Consider the following 22,001-nt stretch of genomic DNA (forward strand, 5'->3'; position numbering starts at 1 on the left):
CACTAGCCACTTCTGTTGTTAGTCAGGGAACAGCAGCAACCCAGGCACAGGTAACAATGTACTCGTGTGGTACTAAGTCTTATTTATTAAGCCTGCTTCTCAGAGAGAGGCTTGGAAACCATGCTGTTACATGGAAGGGGAACAAATGGGAAAACAGAGGTGGACACTTAGGCACAAGACAGATGGTTCTCATCCTTATTTTCCTTTTCACAGTCTTACTTGAATCTTCTCTATAGTACTCTAGTCATGGCAACTCCATCTCCTGTTTTGTTTCAGCCTTACCCTCTTCTAAGATGAGCATTAAAGGAAGTTAGATAGTAAGGTAGTAGTTCTACAGCAATTTCACATTACTAGCTTAGCAGCCCCAAACACAAGCAATATTTACTTTTGAAGTTTTTTGCTCTCTCAGTTTAAGAGGAGTTCAGCCCCGATTTTCTTCACAGATCTCTTCATTTTTTAGAAATCAAACATAAGTAACAGCTAAATACAGGCTGAGCTGCTAAGTGACTGAAGCTTAAAACACAGACCTGTTCCTGCACATGCAGGACTGTGAGAATGAATTATGCTTAGGAACATACAACAGGTAGAAGATGTCACTTTTAAGCAGGAGCAGCAGACCTATGGAGTAAAGTTGCCCTGGGCAGGCCCAAGCGAGAACACAGTACATTCAAAAAGGTGCATTAAGAGCGACAAGAAGAGTTTGTTTTGCAAGCTTTACTTCCAAAGAATCACACCCGGTACAGACCGAACAGACAGAGGTGAAGAGAAAACTTGCTGCTACTGTACTCTCAAGAAAGGCTTTTCTACTGGAACAAGAAGGTTGCTGTACAGAAAGCAGAGTCCGTGTAGCTCAGTGGCCTCTCTGACAGGCCTCAGACTTCCTTTTGAAGCCCAGGACGTGTGTATGGAGTAGGTGCATGCCTGCTAGCAGCCAGATGGCACATGGAAGCCACAGTGCGCTACTGAGCTTGCCGTTACCGGGACAGCGGGTACTGCAGGAGCCAGCGTCCAACAGCTCCTCACACAAGCGTGCTGCCAGTTCACTGCAATGGAGAGCCTCAGGTACACCGTCTGTCATCTCATCTGCATTACTGCAGATGTCCCTCAGACACAGAATTTGCTTCTGTCCACCATCACGTAAGGAGTACAGTAAGAGACACTGTCTTCAATGTGCAAGTCCGTATCCTAAATTAGCAAATTAAATAAGGATCAAATTAAGCTGAAACGCTAGCTGTCAGTATTTACTTGTATTAGGGGTGAAAGCTGTCACAGCTACTGTAAATCAAGAGCTTCCTGAGTTCTCTACGTATTGCCAATCCTTAGTTTCACAGTGCAGAGATTACGGGTAAACACATTCATATTAACAGGAACAAGACGTTTGGACCTTTAAGGCTGCGTACTAAAAGTTCTCTTACAGATCTGTCACAATGAGGATCCCTTCAAGTGCTGTTAAAGCTGACTGAATAAAGTGGCTTTGATAACTAAAAATGGTTAGACTTCAGTTACTTAGGGTTTTTTTTTTTTTACCTTATTGGTCAGAAACATGCTAGAATGGGACTTAAGGCAAAGACATGTATTAACTTAAAAGTCATTGGTAGCTTGCATGAAACTGCTGGGAAAATTAGTACCACATTAGAACAGAAAATGAACGGTAAATGGACATTAAATATGTAGGAAATTTATTTCCTACTTAAAACCCTACACAAATTATAGCAAGGTTAGACAACTAGAGAAGACCTGCAGGTAAATTATATTAACTTATTACAAACAAATTAGAGATGAAGTACCACTCGCAGCAGAAGGAATGTAATGAGACTGAAGTTTAATACCTAGCATTGTTAAGAAACTGACTTCTAGCGAAACAAAAATGGAATGCAGATTTCATAAAAATATACACATATAAAAGTATCTTTGTGCCTGAATTCCAGAACAGTTTCTCCAAAGTAGTGCTTCTAGAACTTTCAAGTTTTAATTGTATTCAAAGTATTTATCATTTGAATAAACTTGGCAAGTTACATTCTTATATTAATGTTTTTACTCGACACCTTCCTAAACAGAAGGTGTCACTAATTCAGTAACAGGTCACTCATGAACGGGAATTTTTCTTTTGCTCTCCCAAGAAAGCAGCAGAATATTACAATTTTAATATTGGAGTGAAACCCATTTGTTATTTCATCTACTACACCTTCCCCATCCTTTTATAGAGCAAGCTAATAAAAATTTGGCCAGAAATATGAGAGTCAACAACAAGATGAACTGGGTTTTGGTTTCCGATGAAGGTTTACTGTATCTGTTTGAATAAAGTGATCTGATCGATCTTCAGAGGCTAGAACTCTTCTAACGGCTTCTTCAAAGGCTGCTGCAACATTAGTAGCATCTTTTGCGCTGGTTTCAAAGTATGGGTGGTTGCCATTGTTCCTGCACCAGTCTTGGGCTTCTTCTGTAGACACCTGCCTTTCATCGATATCAACTTTGTTACCCAGTATCACAAACGGAAAGCTTTCGGGCTCCTTGACATCTGCATAATAAATGAATTCTTTCTTCCAGTTGCTTAAGTTTTGGAAGCTTTGAGAGTCATCCACGCTGAAGGTCAGCAGGCAACAGTCAGAACCTCTGTAGAAAGGAGTCCGCAAGCTCCTGAAGCGTTCCTGCCCTGCCGTGTCCCATATCTGCATCGTAACAAAGTGTCCATCGACTTCCAACTCTTTATTTAAGAATTCCACCCCTATTGTATGAAACAGCTGTGCATCGAACTTGTTGGTGACGTATCTGTTCATGAGGGAACTCTTCCCAACTCCACCATCTCCTAGCAGTATTACTTTCAGGAGCGATGATTTTGCTGCCATGGTTACTGGAATAAACCCTCCTGGTTTCCTAGACCTGCAAAGATTAAGAAAGTCATTAAAAAGGTAAGAATGGTGAGCAGAAAGTTTCACACACATAAATATCTAGAAAGTGCTAAAGGTTCATGTAGAGAAGCAGGAGGACAATGCTACATAGGTACAGACACTCATAGTAAGAATGCCCACTCAAGAACACGGCGTGTTAAGGGGGTGCCTCTTCTGCAGACAGCAGCCTGTACGGCAGCCTAAGCACTACACTGTCACTTAAAAAACTTAAAACCCCTAAAGCCTTCAACACGTGTGCAGGAGGGGTGCTGCATCACATTCAGTGTGTGCCACGACTCACTCACATCAGCCAAAGAAAAAAATCAGTGGGAGAAAGTGGAGTGACAGAATTTTATAGAGCACGTACCACTAGTCGCTGCAGTGCTGTATTTCATTGGGAAAGTTGGTTTTTAACATGCAGAATCAAAGACAAAAGTTTAGATATAAAGCAGGACACTGTCTGTTATATTGGAGTAACTGTTGCCCTTCACCCAATGTTGCAACCAGACAAGGAATTTTAAATCAACTCACAGAACAAATGCAAATGCTGTTATTACATCAGATGACTAGGTACTGGTACACAAACACTCGGTATTTTGCAGCTCACTCCGTGAAGAAAAGCTGTGGCAAATGGAATACTATTGCAACTACCACAAAAGCAAATTCATTGGTGCTACTTCAAATGGTGTGCAAGATGCCAAACAGTGAGGCCAGACCTACCAGGACAGTTCTGTTAGTGGGTGTCAGCTGCCCATGGTAAAACTGTCACAAATGCTAACAGCACTAGTGAATGATCTGCTGCCAGCACAGGGATGGTGAATTAATGGCACCAATGAAGCTTCCCCCCCCCCGCCCACTGTCAAACTTGAAGAAAAAAAAAAAGTTAAAGAAATATCCTTTAACACTGAAGTAGACAGCACATGAGTGTTTTGTACCAGCCAGGCTATGCCCTCATCACAGCAGCGTTACGTAATACTGTAAATAAGAGTGTTTTAATTGCTTGGGGGTAAAGTTTCATTTTAAAGAGCCCAAACTGAAGTTTCTGTGTGAGAACTGCTGTTCCTGTACCTGACGGATACCAAAAGAGCTCAAAGGGATTCAGCCAACACACGCTTCTCTGAAAACAGCATCTATTTAGAATGCAAACAGGTCACAAGTTGCCTAGTCCGTCTCCCTCTCTGAAGGAAGGAATGCAGCCTTGCTAGTTGTAATTAGCGTTACTGGCATATACATCACCCGCATGGTTATGGAATTAATACCTGATACAAGCTGGCAGGAGAGTCATCTGACCCTGTGCTGCCTTAGAATCAAGGCTTACATTAGAAGCAAGAAATCTCAGGAATTTTTTCACCTCTAACTTTGCATCTAACAATGAAGCATTCAAGGATGGAATCTACAGCAAGACAGAAGAAATGCTTTAGAGCTTGAAAGCAGCTGAAGCCTCAACAAAAGCTTCAAAATACAAGGAAAAGTGGCTGCTTCCATTAAAAATTTGTTCAGAGCACATAATTTTATTAATACCACATACGTAAAAATACATCCATGACTCCTTACTTTTGTTCAGGTTTGCACCACAATAATGTTAAGCCTGTTTCAGAGCTACAAGTGGATTGCTCACTTACCCTGTGGGGGGCTATGGGATAAACAGCTATGGATCAGGACATGACCAGGTCTGTTTTTACATACACTTAAAGCCTCACTAGAGTCACCAGAGTACTTGCACAGGGGTTTCAGGTTCATGCTGAAATTTTTTAAATGGTGCAGTGTCTTCGTTTACCCCTCTAACTCCTACTGCTGGGGAACAAATCCGTTACCTGAGCTATGCTGTAAGAAGCTGCTCCTATCTCACAAAGGAACGCGCTCATGAGACCAGAGGCTACCGAGCGCTTTCCTGTCCTTCCACCTTCCACTTCAGCATAGGGAACGAGTTACAGTTTAGTTTTCCTGTTCTGCTGAAATCACAAGCTCCCTAAAACACATAATGTGGACAAATGACTGATCTAAGTTGTTCTGACTGGTACTACGAGCTTGTTTCTTTAGCTTCTGCAGTTTGAAGAGCTGCAGTTAGCAAGAAATCGTCCACAAAGCCCCACTGTAAGCAAAACACAAGGCGCTCTGTTAACAGCATCTTGTCCTTTTGTGCATCCCGAACCTGAGGAGTTAATGTGCACAGTTTCTACTACCTGGGCCATTATGGTGAAGTCTAGGAGACTGATGACCATAAAAACTACTTTTACTGGGCACACAATTATAGACTTGCCACAAAACATTAAAAGTTTCCTTCCAACTAGCACCAAACCTGTCCTTCTACACAGGCTACAGGAACAGTCTTCCCAGGGCTGATCAGCAAGTATCTCAATGTCATGTGGGCAACATCACTTTTCAGGACATTCAGCTTCCACAGTAGAAGCCATCACCATTGCCTAGAAGTTCATGATTTTGTAAAGCTTTTAATACAAAATAAATGGGATGAAGGTTCTGTCATTTAAAGACACACTTAGAAGCTGGATCTGAAGCAGCAAAGCACTATGCTTAAAGACATTCAGAAGCATCTTTGCTTGGAAGCAGCAAAGATTTATAAGATTATAGGGGGGTTTACTATATAGAACCATAGAATGAGTTGGGTCAGAAGGAATCTCTAAGACTACCTAGTTCGACCCCCTGCCATGGGCAGGGACACCCTCCACTAAACCAGATTGTCCAAACCCCATCCAACCTGGCCTTGGACACTGCCAGGGAGGGGGCAGCCAGTGCCAGGGCCTCACCACCCTCACAGGGAAGAACTTTTTCCTCATCTCTGATCTAAACCTGCCCTCCTTCATATAAGGGCCTCATCTGTGCCCCCTCTGATTACATGGTTTATATAATCTGACAAACCAGGACAGTGGTTTTCAGCACAGTAGGCTGCTGCATTATTTCTACTTATGCATCTCTAAACAAGACTTTGAAAGAGCTCATTCTTTGTAACTGTGGGGTTTTTTTCCTAAGTTACAAAGCCATAGCAAATAAAATAACAAGAAAATCCTCAGTATGCTTGGAGAATCAAAGTTATTTGTTCTATTATGTATTTTACCTAACGTGCCTTTGGACAATGTTTTTGGAAGGAACAGTCAATGTCTGATACTGTATTTCTGAAGATGTATTACCTTAACTGTTGAGTTTAAATCATCATTCAACATCTGAAAACAAAATAAAAACGGATTTCCCAATGTGCACCTGACTTTTAACCAGCATCAGGAACTGCAAGACATCAGAATTATAGGTTACTATTTGTTCCAGTTATTTCTTCCTGTGCCACATAATTAAACATAAAAATAGTCTCAATCTAATACATAGAGGAGTCTGTACAGAGAAAATTTTTCACTCATGTTTGTCTACCATTTAAATAGTCAAGTAAAGTGAGAGCAAGTACATAAAAGCAGCCCCACCCTGGTCAGTTTCGCTAACTATTTCTGAATTGCCTCCCACCAACTTACAAGACCTCAAGCTCTCAGACCACTGACTTCAATATCCCTATCAAAAGTAGAGACTGGTTTCTATCAAACACCATCTCTAACGTGACCATATACCATAATAAAAAAAAAATAGTTTAATTGCTGCCTCCTAGAATGTCCCTTTTGAACAGTGAACTGAATGACAGCTCTGAAACATTTCCATTGGCAGTCCAAACATTTGCTGGTAAGACCGAAAACAACACGCCAAGCGACAAAGTAATAATAATAAATACAATAAAAGTCTAAATTGCAAAATCTTTCATTTCCAGCCCCTCAAAGCACCACTGCCTTGTCCAAACTACCCATCTGTATTTTCATAACTCCATGACTGTCAGCTTCATAACTGCCTTTTTGAGTGCAGTTTCCTCTTTCAACACTTCGGCAGGCAGCAAAGAAAACAAGATTCCTGGTCTAGAAACCGCAGCAGTGACACAAAAACTTCATCCAGGTATTTGTCTTTTATTTTTTACTACTCAAAATATTTAACAGATGAAGGAACACTTGCTTATTCCAGAGTACTGAAGGCTGGAGGCAGGTGCTGAACTCCAGTTTTATCTATGCAAAAACAGTGTTAGGCAACACAGTAATTGCATTGTATCTATGACGTCAGCAAGCTACAACCCCACTTAAACTATTAAGCAAACTGAGTCACCTGGGTGAATTTACAGTGTTACTGTGCCGATACCAGGCACGGCAGCACACCATAATAAAACCCCACAGAAACCACACAAGAACAACAACAAAAAAAAAACTATGAAAAAATCTCCCAAGCAACTGGAACCTCACGTTTACCCCCCTCCCTCCCACCCCCTTGATAAATGACATCAAAAACTTCGTCTGGTGCAGTATTACCACTAAATTCCCCCAGCATTCTCGAGGAAACAGATGTAATCCCCTGTATTTCAGATTTCCAGAACACTATTTCCCTACTTGTACCTACTTTCTAACTTGGAAACAGGAAGAAAGGTTATTTCAATCACCATTTTCTGGCAGTGGTCACTGGTATGAAATCAAGGCTAAACCAAGGGTTTCCCTGAAGGTATGTGGCACGCTGTCCTTTAACTGAAGTTGTTGAAGAGCACACACTGACTCAGAGAAGGAAAAGGAATCCAAGGTAACAGACTCAAGCTTGTTCCAACTAATCATGTTGATTTACAGCTTAATACACTTTCAGCCAAGACTTGGTAAAAAAGGGGACCATCTTTGTTAAAGATTTAAGAAAAAACACTCAAATTTATTGACAAGCAGAATCAGCAGTTCCATAACTAGCATAGCAGCAACGCTGACCGTGTTTCCCAATTTCCTATCCTCAAATCTACACACAGACAACACATTCATTTCAGCTTTGAAGCTTACCCAGAGTTTTCTTTGTTCAGCCGCCTTCTTTGTTAAACCACAGGTATCTGACATTAAGAGTTGAAAAAGGCACACAGACACTTCAAGCATTTTTGTATCCCAAAACCACTCGCCCTTCAATAACAATGTAAACTTACTTGCTCATTAATCATTTTTTTCTCAACACTAACAAAGAATTTGCCAGTATTTACCAGGCTGGCACAGAAAAAAAGTTGCTTACCGCAGTTTGTTAGTTGCAGTGGCTCATCAAAAAGACATATAAATTGCTTCTCTGTAAAGCCAGGGAAAAAAGACCCAAGGACTTTCAGAGCTGCAGCAGGAGGGACAGAATCCAGAGCTATGTAGTTTTCAACACTTACTGTTTGTGGAGCTGTTACATCTCTCAGCCCTCAGTCAGGACAGAGGGATTATACTCCTCACCCATGACACATTTGCAAGTCTAGAAATCTGAGAAGAAAGGACAGGAGCGAGTGTACTCCCTCTGCTTAACTGATCCTCCTTCCTATATTCAGAAGGTACTGGTGTACAGGCTGGCCAATTAAGCGGCACAAGAATGGGTTTTTTTAGTGTGCAAGAAGAGCCCACAAGCCTGTTTGACCTTGAAAGATTTTGCTATCAATTCAAAGGGAAACATACGAAGTGAAGACACTACACAGTTTGTACTTTCAAATGCATTACAGCCTCGGACAAACCCCTCAGCCTCCAGACTGGCCTCCCCCTCCATGGGCTACTGATGTAAGACCTGCGGATAAGGAACACCCCTTTATTGACAGCCACTTGTTGGCTGCCTAGTTGTCCAGAAACCTGGAGCCTTTCAATCACGAGGCTCAACCTACTGAGATCCTAATCATCTTGCAGGTCTTCCCTTGTCTATGATTTCACCACTACAGCATGAAGAGATCTTCAATAATCTGATGACAGCTTATCTGAACAGTACCTCTTGCTGTAAGGAGCCCAGACACCCTTTATGTAACACCAGAATATCACTGAAGTTTATTCATAATAATTCACAATATGAACATAGCCCAAATAGAACTGGCATACAGCTGTTGCTGCCCATTTGTATACCAAGACGTTGCATTTTGGGGTTGTTTCATAAGGTTACTTTTAACTCCTACCTAGTTCAGGATTCTAGCTCTAACGGTTGCCTGCCATGACTCAGGACTATGGAAGAAGCAGCAGCCAAGGGAAGGAATCCTTAACTCCACATAACCCCTGAATCATGAAGTCATCCCAGTACACACTGCCAGAATCATTTCATTTATTCTCATTTTTATCTAGCCACAAACTCAAACAGCAAAACTTGTCAGGAGAAATGCCTATGTTAATACCTCTGCTCGTTTAACCTTGCAGAGACCTGGCCTTCACTTTGCATTTCATTCCCCACCTTCAAGTAGAATGAGCACACTATTACGTATTGTGGTTTAATGAAAGTTGACATTTCATAGCGGCTCACAGATGAGCATCTCCAAAGTTCAATATTCTATTATTTTCAGTCAACTTCAAAACACCCTCAGGTGCTGCTGCTCGATCCAACATTTCTAGCAGTTCGTGAGTTCACTGACATTCCCCTCGCAACCTGTTCCCTGTTACTACTTCTGCTGCCTCAGTAACTTCTCCAGCAATTATTTCTGCTCACATGTGCTCATCCCTGCGTTAGTGTCCCTTTTCTTCCAGGGACTCTTAGCAACAGCAGCCTCTATTGGCCAGGCTGCATTGCATGTTCATACTCTTCCCAATATAACTCTGTGATGATCAAAGCCCATCTCTAAGGGATTAAGTGGGTTACACTGTACTAGGCCAACATACTGCCTGCTCTGTAGAGAATGACAACAAAAACAAAATTCTAAGGAGAATGAGCATTATTTAAAAAAAATAAAAATCCAACAAACCAAACCTTAAGGAATTCTTACAAGCCTTTTTGCTGGGAAATTTTTATTCCCTGTGAAACATTTATGTCAAGTTCCAGTCCTAAGGAGCTGAAAGATGCGAACTGACACAAAACACAGCTTAAAAGTCTAAATACCTCATTTGATCTTCTGCAATTTTCCCACTTATTTCCAATTAAAGGAAACATTGTTTGAGCACCCAAAAACAAAACAAGGACTGCTAAAGCCTCTTTTTAAATTACTATTTAATGGCACGCTCCCTATTTTTCACTTAACAGAAAAGGCTTCAATAAAACTAAGACAACGAACAGAGCTCCACACAACCTGAAAGAAGACAAAGAAAATGAGCAGTTCACTGCAAGTTTCACCTTGACACTGAAATACAGATGTAGCGGTACCATCCTTTGGTTTGGTTCCTCTACAAATAAAAGCACCAGGAAAAAAGTTCTGGGTGTATCAGAAAACGCTCTCCTTCCTGTCTGACATTACAGCTTATAAGCGACTAGAAAGTCACAAAAAAATCCCCCAGAACACCCAGCCACACACAATCACCCTGACTCTAAAAAAACCCAAGCACTGCCAATTTCAGTGCTGTACCTCACTTTAAAGATAAATAAAAACCACACGCTAAGGCATACTTAGCGGAGCTGTAAATTACTGTGGACAAGAAGGAAAACACCTCGTAGGGCAGCAGGCTGCATGACAGCTATCTGCAACCAAGCAAGCGGTTTAATTCCAGAACAAAATCTACCCAAGAAGTTCCCTGCTCCCCTACCCCACCCCAGTGAATAAAAACCAAGTGCTCTCCACGCATCGCCTTACACACAGCCTTGCTAGAAAGGGCACCGCTAACCAGCTTTAAACCTCTTGCACTTCTCTGCAATCCATTAGATCGAGTATTTCCACTGAAACCTTCCCTTTAACCCCTGGGACACCGGCGGTCCAAGCCCCAGCCTGCACCTTTCGCTGCCCCGGCCACCGCCACACCGCCTCCAGCACAGGCACCCGCCGCGAGCAGGAGAGCAGCCGGCCGCTGCCGAGGGGACACAAACCAGGCCGCCGGTTCCAAAAAAGAACTAGACCCCCGGTTGCTCGGGGCCCCCCTGGGAGCACAGCAGTACTTCTTCGGCGGGCAGCAACCGTAAAAGGTGACGAGAGGATGATTCTGAGTTCTGTTTTCCTTTGTTTCCCGGTTCGGGAGGTGCTGAGGCGCTCGGCACGAAACCCGCTTTCACCCGCGCAGCCGGCAGATCCGTATCGGCGCCGCGGCAGCAGCTGCGGAGCCGGAGGCCGGTCATGCGCCGGCCGGGAATCGCCTGTCAGGAGCCGGCTCCCGCAGGAGACACCGCCTGCCCCGGAGTCACGGGATCCCCGATCACGCCACACTCCCCCGCCGCCCGCACCGGCCTTTGGGGAGCGGCCGGGGACCTCTCCCACCGCCGCCCGGCAAGGGGAGCACCGCAGGGGCGGGGGCAGGGCAGCCGGGCCCCCCCCACCCCCCCTCTTCCCCGTTCCCCTGGGGCTCGCAGCCGAGCAAGCCCCAGGGAGCCGAGGCGGCAGAGCTCGGACGGCGGGGGGGAGGAAAGGCGGGAGGCGGAGCGGAGAGCGCAGCAGTAAGCGGCAAGTCAGGAGGCAAGAAAACAAGGAGAACCCGGGCAGCTCCAGACCGGTTCTCCCCTCGCCAAGGCTGCCGGGGCAGGAGCGCGGCGCCGGGGAGAGCGACCTCCTCACGTCCCGGCAGCGGGCGAGGAGAAAGCCCCCGGCGCGGGCCGCCCTCCCCGGGACACCGGCGCCGGAGCCAGCCGCCACTAGCTCGCCCCCACCCGCTGGGGAGAAGGGAGGGGACGCGGGGAGCGGAGGACGACCCCGCCACGCCAGCCGATACCTGCGCGCAGGGAGGGAGCGACCACCAGTCCCGAGCCCGGGCTGCACCGCCACCCGAAGCCACCGCCGGGCGCTGGGGAAGGCAGAAACAACATGGCGGAGGGGGCAGGGGGCGGGGCCGGCAGATCACGTGGGCCGAGGCCCGTGCCCCCAGGCCCCGCCCTCTCGGGGGAGGGGAGGGGCGGAGCGCGCGACCCGTTCCCCCCACCTCCCTCGGGGCCGCTGGCCGCAGGTGGCGGCGGCGGCTGCAGCGGGGCGGGGGCCGGTGTCCCGTGTCCCACCGCGGGGCCGCAGCTTTCGGAGCGGGCAAGCGCGGGAACGGGGACCCACTGCGCGGCGCTGAGGCGCCCACGGAGGGCCAGGCCGGTCGCGGCGGGCCGCCCGCAGGCAGGCGGGGCTTCAGCTGCTGCGGGCCGCCCGGAGTTACTCAGCGGCGCTACTGAACGCCCGGGTTACGGGCGGAGACACCCCACCCGCGGCCACAGCGCGCCCTTTTTCTGCTGTAGCGGCGCAGGGGAGCGCCAGCTTGACTGGTCAAACAAGGGGAGACCCCCGCTCCCATCCCCCAAAGCCTAGAGCAGCCGGTGATGGAGGCTCTCCCGCGCTCTCGCAGCTCCCCACGAGCACCGGGCAGTCTGTGATCCGAACAGAGCAGGCATGACTCGGGTGTTGCACTCCATGGCCCTTGCGGGTCCCTCCCGACTCGGCTGACACTCTGGTTCTGTTTGGAGAGGCTCCCACACCGCCCGGAGGAACAGGCGATGAGGGGAGGAGCGTCTGAAGCGCAGCCGTTTACGGGAGCAGCCGTCGCATCGCTTCCATCGCAAGGGAGGAGCGGGGGGACTGGACGTGCCACTCGCAGAGTCACCCCGGGTTTGGGTCAGAGGTACAGCACGGCCCAAGGAATGGAAACAAGAGCTGTGGCCAGAAGGAAACGTCTGCTCCTACTCACAGGAGCAGGGTTGCCAAAGGGCAGCCCATGCTAGAGGGAACCCCGGTGATGCGAGACCCACTCTGATTTAACAAACCTGGACTTTGAAAAATTTTAAGTATTTATATAGGATCTGCTTTTATCCAGTCCCAAAGCAATCCTAAAGTGCTGGAGGGGCAGGAAATAGTTGCTCCATTTTGTACCTGAAGCCTCGTGGGATGAAACTACTCCCTTTTTTTCTGGAGGCAACACAGGTTCTCAGGCACTTGGATACATTTCGAGAAAGGCAGAATCGTAGAACCACAGAAGGGTTGCGGTAGGAAGGCACCTTCTAAGGTCATCTAGTCCACTGCCCTGCCATGGGCAGGGACATCTTCAACTAGACTGAGTTGCTCAGAGCCCAGTACACGGGCTTGAACGTTTCCAGGGATGGGATATCTACCATCTCTCCGAGCAGCCTGTTCCAGTGTTTCACCACCCACATAGTATTATTTTTTTTTCCTTTTATCGAGTCTAAATCTATCCTCTTTTAGTTCAAACACATTACCCCTTGTCCTATCAGTACACTCCCTGTTAAACAGGCCCTCTCCATCTTTCCTGTAGGACCCTTTAGGTATCAGATGGCTGGTATAAGGTCTCCCCAGAGCCTTCTCCAGACTCAACAAGCCCAACACTCTCAGCCTGTCTTCACAGGAGAGGTGCTCCAGCCCTCTGATCATCTTCATGGCTCTCCTCTGGACTCACTCCAACAGAGCAGTGCAGAGGGTCAGAATCACCTCCCTTGACCTGATGGTCACATTTCTTTTGGTACAGTCAGGATAGAGCAGAAGCCACGCTTTGGCAAAGTGGCCCCCGTCCTGCAACCCACCTCATGCTCCAACCCCCACTGAACACCCAGCCCCACCTAGCAATAGCCCCCTCCCCACAGACTTGTCAGGTCCTCGCTGGAGTTCTGGCTGATCACTGTCAGTGGATCTGCCCCACTCTTCTGTTAAGGGTGCTGTGGGACGATGAGCCTTTCTACTGAAGTCACTGTCCCTGCACACCTCATCACCCACCCTCTGCTCCTGGCTCGTCCCCTCTTGCGCCGCAGCCCACCCTTGCTGCTCCCTGATGTGCAGATTCATCTGAAAGCTGACCTTCCTTGCACCTTCAGGGTTTCATTCACAGAGCTGTGTTCATGAACAGATAATTGTTGCTGTCACGTGCTGGCAAATGGCCCAAATAACCTCCCAATGGCAAATAAAGGGCAATCTTTTGTGCCTGTGTATGAGAGAGGTCTGTATCAGCAAAACTCTCGTATAATAAATAGAGCTTCTGAAGAATGCTTTTTACCATCTGTAGTTGGCAAAGAGACTTTGTCCTGTTCTGGCAAGTGATGGCATGGCCTCAATAAAACATGACTTTGTCACCTCCTGGATGAATTACAGCAGTACAAAATAAGGGGATATGAAGTCATCTGCCTCTATGGCTCTGCTAATACCAGAATGCAGTAAGCCAACCTCCGAGCAATCCAAGAAATTATCAAAGTGCTCTTGTTTCTTTCCTTATCTTCAAGGCACTCACTGAACCCTAAAGACTCTCTGAAGTACTGCAATTCAATATATTTGCCCCCTAACCACAGCCTGTTACCAGGTTACTTTTCTTTTTCCTAGAAAAAGAGCTGTACTTTTTTTGTTTGTTGTTGTTTAAAGAGTTGCAGTTCTGGGCTTTAATAACAAATGCACCTAGTACAGCAGGCTGAGTGGAACACATTTTAAATAAACAATGAACAGCACCTTTCTGCCCTTGCCTTGGAAAGGAAGAAAAAAAAGTTAACAAATGTCAGCAGACTACCTCCCTGAAAAGTGCTACAGTAAGAGGGTTGTGAGGGATGAAATGCATCCTGCACTGGATCTCCAGCAACGGTGAAGGAGGGTCTGTCACTGGTGTTAAGGGAGCAGCATCGCCTTCTATTCAGAGTACTTCTCAGGTTAACATCTTCATTTTTAAAGTTGGGTGAGATTCACTGTTCATTTAGCTCTCCTCTTTAGAAAAAAGTATGACAAGATCTGCTTCTACAGGTTGCTTGAGCTATGAGTGCCATCTACATTTAATACCTTATTTCTACTATTAAATCATAGGATTCAAGAAGCAGCTGAATTTACAGCCTCTCCAAGCCTCTCTGAGTGAAAACAAGCACAGATGTTAGCCATAGCCAGCATACATTTGTCTTACGTCTGCATGGATAAACTCCAATGTCATACTCCTTTGTGGAATAGCATTGTGGATATGCTAAACATCGTACCAAAATCAATTGTCTCTGCTTAAAAATCTTAGATCTTTTTCCTATCTAGAACACACTGAAGAAAAAAGATGACTTCAACGACATAAAAGAATCTCACTTTTCAAACTTCCCTTTTATTCTTTTTTCTGGACTCTGACACTCCCTGTACTCCAGCAATCTAGACCTTTCTGCTGGCAAATACACTGTGTATCACAGAATCACTAGGTTGGAAAAAACCTTTGAGATCATCAAGTCCAACAGTACCTGTTCTCTACTAAACCATATCTCTGAGCACCTCACCTACCCGTCTTTTAAATACATCCAGGGTCGGTGACTCAACCGCCTCCCTGGGCAGCCTGTTCCAGTGCCTGATAACCCTTTTGGTGAAGAACTTAGTTCCCTAACATCTAAATCACAACGTCTGATCACAATGCCTAATCACAGCAAGGTAGCTTTTCTTAGGTATTTTTCTAAGCATTTCTATTGCCACTGTACCTGAGAAGTAGCTGCAAGTTGTTTTTTTTGAGAGTCATTTTGAGCCAAAGTACACAATCTCATCCCCTCAAACAGGTTCAGCCTGCACAGCCACACAGCCTGTGTAGGGGCAATATTGACCAACTGCAGCCTGGAGCAGTACTCTGCTCAGCACAGCACCACACCTCTTTAAATAAGAGCAATGATCTGCTTGAATGACCGTCTCTCATATATGGCACTTCATGCCTGTACAGTATTCTGACTATTTATATATATAATGGCACATGATGCTACATCTCCACTTCCTACAAAATCTTTCAAGAAATGAGGGCTGGATACAAACAAGGAGAAGTGTCAAAAAGAAGGGCTCCATATGAACAGAATTATTTTAATGAAATGTAGAAATATTCTCATCTTTTAATGTCTAGCTTTGTCTGGCAGCTCTCAGGTTCAGTCGTTATTGGGAAGGCAAGCATTTTGGAGGGATGCCTGCTCACAATGTATTTTAACCATGGAAAACTACTTGCAAATGCTGAGTTTAGAACTGTGAGGGCACCAAGGACTTGCTCTAAAAATTCTGTCTGGCTCCTGGTTTGAAACAGACTGAAGTAAGTGAAGGGGTGGTTGTAAAAGGGGCATGGTTATAATCAAGTTTTTTGTAGTTACTGACAGTTGTTTCTGTACCACAAGCTGCAACAACTGCAGTTGTTCATAACTGGATTTCCAGTAACTGGATTTCATTATTTCCACATCTTAGAAGGGCAAAATGTGAAAGGCTGAAACCAAACAATTAGTCCTGCTGCAGGCAGGGTTCATGCCTGCTTAATGATCTGAAAAAGTTTTAAGCTATCTGCTGTTTATGTTTTCTTAGCTGCCCAGTAAATATGGGTCTGTAGAAAACCCCAGTCACATTGAGGCATGTACCTCAGCCCTACACATTTAGCGCTGGGCAGTTTAAAAGGAAATGATCTCACACATTATGCCACAAATGTGGTCAGTATTATGGCTGCAAATTTTACCCTTGAAACATCTCCTATCAAAACCACCACCCACTCCTTGTAACATTTCTTATTGCCAAGAAAAAACTTGGATGACCTGTACCCAACTGGAGCAGCTTCCAAACCATTGGCAGGCAGAAATTATTTATAGATGTCTGCTGTTTATGGCTGAAAGAAAGCCTCCTGCTACACAGTGTTCTGACGCTGCACAGTACTGGTGTACAGCTTTCCTCAGCAGGGCCGAGACCTACAAAATGACAGCACACAACTCTGTCCTTACTGTGAGCTGGTAAATCAAAATACTTGCTTGCTTTCCTATGGGCTTATTGAAAGCTCCAAGTAATACCTTGCATAGAAGCACTTCCACTTCAACAAGCAGGACTCCTTGTAAGCATCAATTCCAGCACAGGGTCCTGCCATTAAAAGGGTAGATAATGTCAGGACAGGGGGTAATGGATTGAAGCTGAAGGAGGGAAGGTTTAGATTAGATATTAGGGGGAAATTCTTTACAGAGGGAGTGGTGAGGGGCTGGAACAGGCTGCCCAGAGAGGTGGCGGATGCCCCATCCCTGGAGGTGTTCAAGGCCAGGCTGGATGGGGCCCTGGGCAGCCTGTAGATCCAGGCCTGGAGGTTGGTGGCCCTGCCTGTGGCAGGGGGGTTGGAGCTCTATGATCCTTGGGGTCCATTCCAACCCAGACCATGCTATGATTCTATGAAAGGCAGGTATTATCTGAGTGGTTACACCATTCAAACACATTAAAGCCTAATGCTTTAATATTTGTGTCACATCAGTGCAGTTCCATGTTTTCATATGGTGAAATCTAGGTACCACCACAGCAAATCACCCTGCTGAAAGTAAACTGTTAACATTTCACAGGATGGAAAAGATTTTTCTTGGCTTTTTCAGGAGAAGTAACACCAGTCTACACATCGTTTTCCCCATTACAGACACGTCTGTCCTCCTATTTTTAGTCCTGGATGGCTTTTAGTTCACCCATGCCATAACTCCTTTCTCTGACAGGTCACACAGCCAGAGAGCTCCAGGGCAGCCTGTGCCTAGGCCGGAGCAGCCAACCAGCCTCACTGCATTACGTACAGCTGGGTGGGTGCAGGACCTCTCCTGAATTCCTCCAGCAAATACTCACAGGTTTCTCTGCTCACCTGATGCAGTTTGGCCTTTGCACAACGCCTGTTGTGCATTTGTACAAGATAACTCCATTAATGCTGAGGTTGCAGTTTTACTGTGTTTATACAACAGGGTGAATAAAAACCAACTCTGTGCCTCAAGCATGGCTTTTGGCAATTTGCCTCCCCATGTCACCATCTCATCTGTACTCCAAGAAGGAAACTCACTGGGAAGGTTATGTTTCCAAACAGTGCTACTGCTTTGCTGCAAGGACCTAACTGCTCAGGCAAGGCAGACTTACTCTTCACTGTGTTTCCTTAGGTCTATGAGTTGACACATTCATGTGCTCAGGAAATTAGAAGTTGATGCAACACCTACTGACTTGCATGTAAACATTTACAATAACTCAAAACCAGTGAAGAAGCCAAAATAGGAACATACAACATGAACATAGTCTTCCACAGACCAATAGATCACTGTGAAAGATACCCAGACTCTGGTGGTTCTCCCAGTCCAGCAAAGGAACATCTCCTGTACTTCTGATACATTTTCTATTCAAAGCATTCTGAAGTAATTTTAAGTTTTCCAGCAACAACAACAAAAAAACACAACCCAACAAAAACAAATTAACAAAAAAACACCACCAAAAAAAAAAACCCAAACCCAGAAAACAACCCCCCATATCCCTCCAAACCCATCAGGGCTATTGCTTGACTGAGAAGAATGCCAAGGTGACTTTATTTTGATAAATAAATGCTTTGAGTATACAACCAGTGGGAATTCAGTTGACTCTGGAACAAAAACATCTATAATAACTTCAGGCATCTGATTTTCTTCTATTCTTTTCTTTCCTGAGTAACCTGCACTATATAAAACCACTAATTTGCTCAGTTCGGGACAGATGTCTCAGTTCAAGAAAGGATATCTACTCACATAGTGATTAACCCCTACTAATGTCATGCCTTTATTTAATAAAGACATACATTTAATTTATTTACGTAATTTTCTGAAATAAATTAATACGGGATCAGAAAATGGTTTAACAGTTGCAGGATGTACATCTTACACTGCAAATCTGAACTGCAAACTAATAAGATTGTCACAAGTCCTGTTTTCCTCTCAAGGGCTATAAAAAGCAGAATTTAACTTTTCACTTTCACTTGCTAGCTGCCTTCTCTCCCTTTTACACTCGATTTTTCACTCCTTCGTTTTCCTTTCAGACGTTACCTCTCAAACCCACTTAATAATCTAACACTTGCAAAAAATGTTTTAATTAAGGAGTGAATCCATGCAGAACATTCTGTAATGCAGGGAAATATGTGAACTGCAGTTTTGGAAACAGTTTGTTTACTGTAAATGAAACTTAGGTTCTGTGAAAGAACTCCAGCTGAAGGTAATGAAAATTCAACAAACTGGAGCACATTTAATGGACTTACTAGTAAATATTCCTCTCTCAGATACAGTGTTACCGTATGGGATGCAGGTGGCAATGGACAGCCCCTTTTCAGTGGTCTGTGGGGACAGGACAAGGGGCAATGGGCTCAAGCTGGAGCACAGGAAGTTCTGCACCAACATGCAGAAGAACTTTTTCACAGTGAGGGTGACAGAGCCCTGGAACAGGCTGCCCAGGGGGGTTGTGGATTCTCCTTCTCTGGAGATATTCAAGACCTGTGTGGACGCCTATCTGTGTGACCTGTCCTAGGGAACCTGCTTTGGCAGGGGAGTTGGACCCAATGACCTCTGGAGGTCCCTTCCAACCCCTAAGATTCTATGATTTCCCTTTTTTAAAATTTTATTTCTTTACAAATTGACATTACCTAAACCCACACAGACTTACACCAGTCGTCTTCAAAACTGACTTAGCAATTATTTTTAAAACTCATTTTGCACCTCTTAGTGGCAGCACCTACACAAGATCAGTACATAATTTCCCCTTTGGTTTCAACAGAACTACCTTCTCACCTCTCTGTTTCTCAACCATTTATTAAAGAGTGTTACAAACAAACCCATCTGCTGTGGTACCACTGCTCTCCACAGGCGTTGCAAATAACGTAAGTCAACATTTGCTCATCTGGGTTTGTGCTTCGCACCCAGCCTGGAAGAAAGAGTGTTCCTCTGGCAATCGTCGTGACACTGCAGTCAAATTCTTCACAGCGCCTACACTTTATTTTGTTGGTCTGTGTGCCATTAATAACTCGTGGCAGCTGATGCTCCTGAACAGAGGATTGTGTGTACAGAGCCCTGAGCTGTTTCAGTTCGTCGCTGGCCATTTCCATCGCTGTCATCTCAGCAAACGCCTTTGGACTCAGCGTCCCTGAAAAGAGGTTATGTTTTAAGTGGCAACTTTTAGGGTTCTTCAGGTTAGAGATTTTGCTTCTGATGCAATTTTTATACTTTTTGTCATTTTTAGCATGGAGAGCAAACACATGTTCTTCGATTTCCTTAGCCAGCTCCAGCCATTTGTCAGCTGCTTCCTCGCCCTTGGCAGGGCCAGCCAAAGCTTTATAAAGCAGATCTGTGCACTTACAGCGCAGGGCTCTTGTGGGATCCTGCTGCAGGCTTGCTTCGCTCGCAGGAGGTACAGGATCTTTACTACCAGCGTGTTGTTCCTCAGAGGAAGAAAGCTGATTCACTCTGCCTTCTGCGTCATCATTGTTAACAGTCTGTGATGGGGCGGCATTCTTAGAACTGGTAGCATCTGATGCCTCCTGCTGACATGGTCCTTCAGACAGCGACTGCTCTCTAGGAACCACACTGAGATGCTCAATTTCCTCCTTCACAGTCAGGGAAACCGGCTTTTTAACTTGCACTGACTGAACACAGTTACTCTTGTAAAGTCCTTTCCACCTTGATAATAACTGCTTTGCTTTCTTTCTCAACTCTGCTGAAGGGCAGCTCTTGAGTACTCTGTACACAGCCTTGGCAACTTCTGTCCCTTGAAGATACTCTATGGTCATATCAACATCCTCGAGTTCTCTAAGATGATCCTCGATATCTTGGAAATTGTTCTCAGACAGTAGTTTTTCAATACAATGGGCTCTGTGTACAACATTTTTCTGGTCAGACATTTTTAAACCTGAAAGCAAAACAATGTTTATCATATTTGCTGCACTTGCAACAATTAATTTTCTGTATATTCTCACAAGGTTTTGTTTTAGTGGGCTTAATTTTATGTTATTTTACACTGCTCTGTTTGTAAACATCACTGTTTTGCCAGCTTGTTCTTGAAATGAGGTACAGTACAGTTGGTGGAGCAAATGCCAAATGCAAAGGAGCCTGGGCCCTGAAAAAATGCAAGTGGGCATGCTAGTCTAACTCACAAGGGAATTACTGCCAGAAAGGAGAGCCCACAGGGACTTCTGCTGGGGGAGGGTGAACAATTTAAGCAGCAGAGTATGACACTGATTTTTAAGGAAAAACACAGTGCCTTGACCAAACCCCACACTAACACAGACACTGCCAACAGAATAACAACATTTGCCATACTTGTTTTTCTATGCACGTACACCACAGCCAAAGTTCACGGGGAGATTCCCAGCTGCTAGGAGAAGGTAGGCAGCTACACAACCACTCTGCTGCATGAGACTACAGAGGACTTGGCAGTCTTTGCACACCAGTAGACTCCAGAGCCACTGGAGTACCAAGCAGCAACGAGTCCTGAAAATCAGCATTTTTCACCAAAAGCACCAAATGATCACCCCTTGATGTTTAAAATCTATGCACTGTTATCAGTCTATATGCTCTCCAACAAACAAGCAGGAGCCTTTCTAGGCAGTGCATCTCCCCCTGTGCACACACAGAGAGAAACAATAAAAATACAGTATCAGTGTCAAGAAACTGGATTTGATAAGAATGCTGGCTTTGGAGAATCAGTTTGGTTTTCTATCACAGAAATCTAAAGCCTATTAGAAACCACGTCTGGGACTTTCTGCTCTAACAGGTATTTGCATAATATAATGATCTCACACTGCTGAACACACCCTTCCTGACAACCTCCAAAGGCAGATTCGTAAGTAATCACTCCACTAACTTCATCTGAAAGGTACAATGACATGGAAGCTTACTGCAAAACTCCAAACCCAGGAAGATCACTGCTGTCATCTTTCCAGAATGCATTCGTAAAATAACCCTCCTATGAAAAACTGTCATGTCTCAACCTTTGGGAGCCCAGATTTAAACCTCTTTTTCCATTTTTCAGAGTTTTCAAAGATCTGACTACAAATTAATGCAATGTAAGTTACAATGATACAGAACAATAGAAAAATGAAAGTACTGTAAGGTGCTTTTTTGGTGTTTGGGGGTTCTGTGTTTGGTTGGATTTTGCTTTATTTAAAACCAGTAATCCCAGTAACTATACCATAACTTACCAATTTTTTTCACAAGTTTTTATAATAAATGCTAAGATGTTTGATTATCTGTGATTTTGTTTTGTATAAAATCTGCAAGTTTCCATTTGGCTTCTCAAAACAAATACAGGTTTTAGCATTGGAAGACTAATTTGGAGTAGGAACAAATTAGACAGATGTGTATCACAGCTATGCTTTTCACAGTTTTTTTGGTTTTGCCACTGTCATACTTTTATGTTGTCACCTGTATAATGGAGAATCATTGATACCTGCAGAAATTTGATTGATGCATTAAGAATGACCCATGATAAGTTACATACTTTAAGAAAACTTGCACGCTCAACACTGG

The 22,001-nt window shown here is 44.8% G+C and overlaps 2 protein-coding genes across 2 annotated transcripts; both read right to left on the bottom strand.

Moving 5' to 3' along the window:
• Positions 1-1,817: 1,817 nt before the first annotated feature.
• On the bottom strand, positions 1,818-11,598 carry RAB9A (RAB9A, member RAS oncogene family). The gene is made up of 2 exons (XM_084279160.1): positions 11,513-11,598; positions 1,818-2,880 (listed from the first exon to the last, which is right to left on the bottom strand). The coding sequence occupies exon 2, from the start codon at positions 2,844-2,846 to the stop codon at positions 2,241-2,243; it is 606 nt and encodes a 201-aa protein (XP_084135286.1). The 5' UTR covers positions 2,847-2,880; positions 11,513-11,598; the 3' UTR covers positions 1,818-2,240.
• A 7,242-nt stretch (positions 11,599-18,840) lies between these two features.
• On the bottom strand, positions 18,841-20,374 carry TCEANC (transcription elongation factor A N-terminal and central domain containing; the record flags this gene model as incomplete). Its single annotated transcript, XM_084265396.1, has 1 exon — positions 18,841-20,374. One exon carries the CDS (start codon positions 20,372-20,374, stop codon positions 19,301-19,303), a length of 1,074 nt encoding a protein of 357 aa, XP_084121522.1. The 3' UTR covers positions 18,841-19,300.
• Positions 20,375-22,001: the final 1,627 nt, after the last annotated feature.

Source organism: Gallinula chloropus (assembly GCF_964237585.1).
Source record: "Gallinula chloropus genome assembly, chromosome: 1".
In the NCBI taxonomy this organism is placed as follows: Eukaryota; Metazoa; Chordata; class Aves; order Gruiformes; family Rallidae; genus Gallinula; species Gallinula chloropus.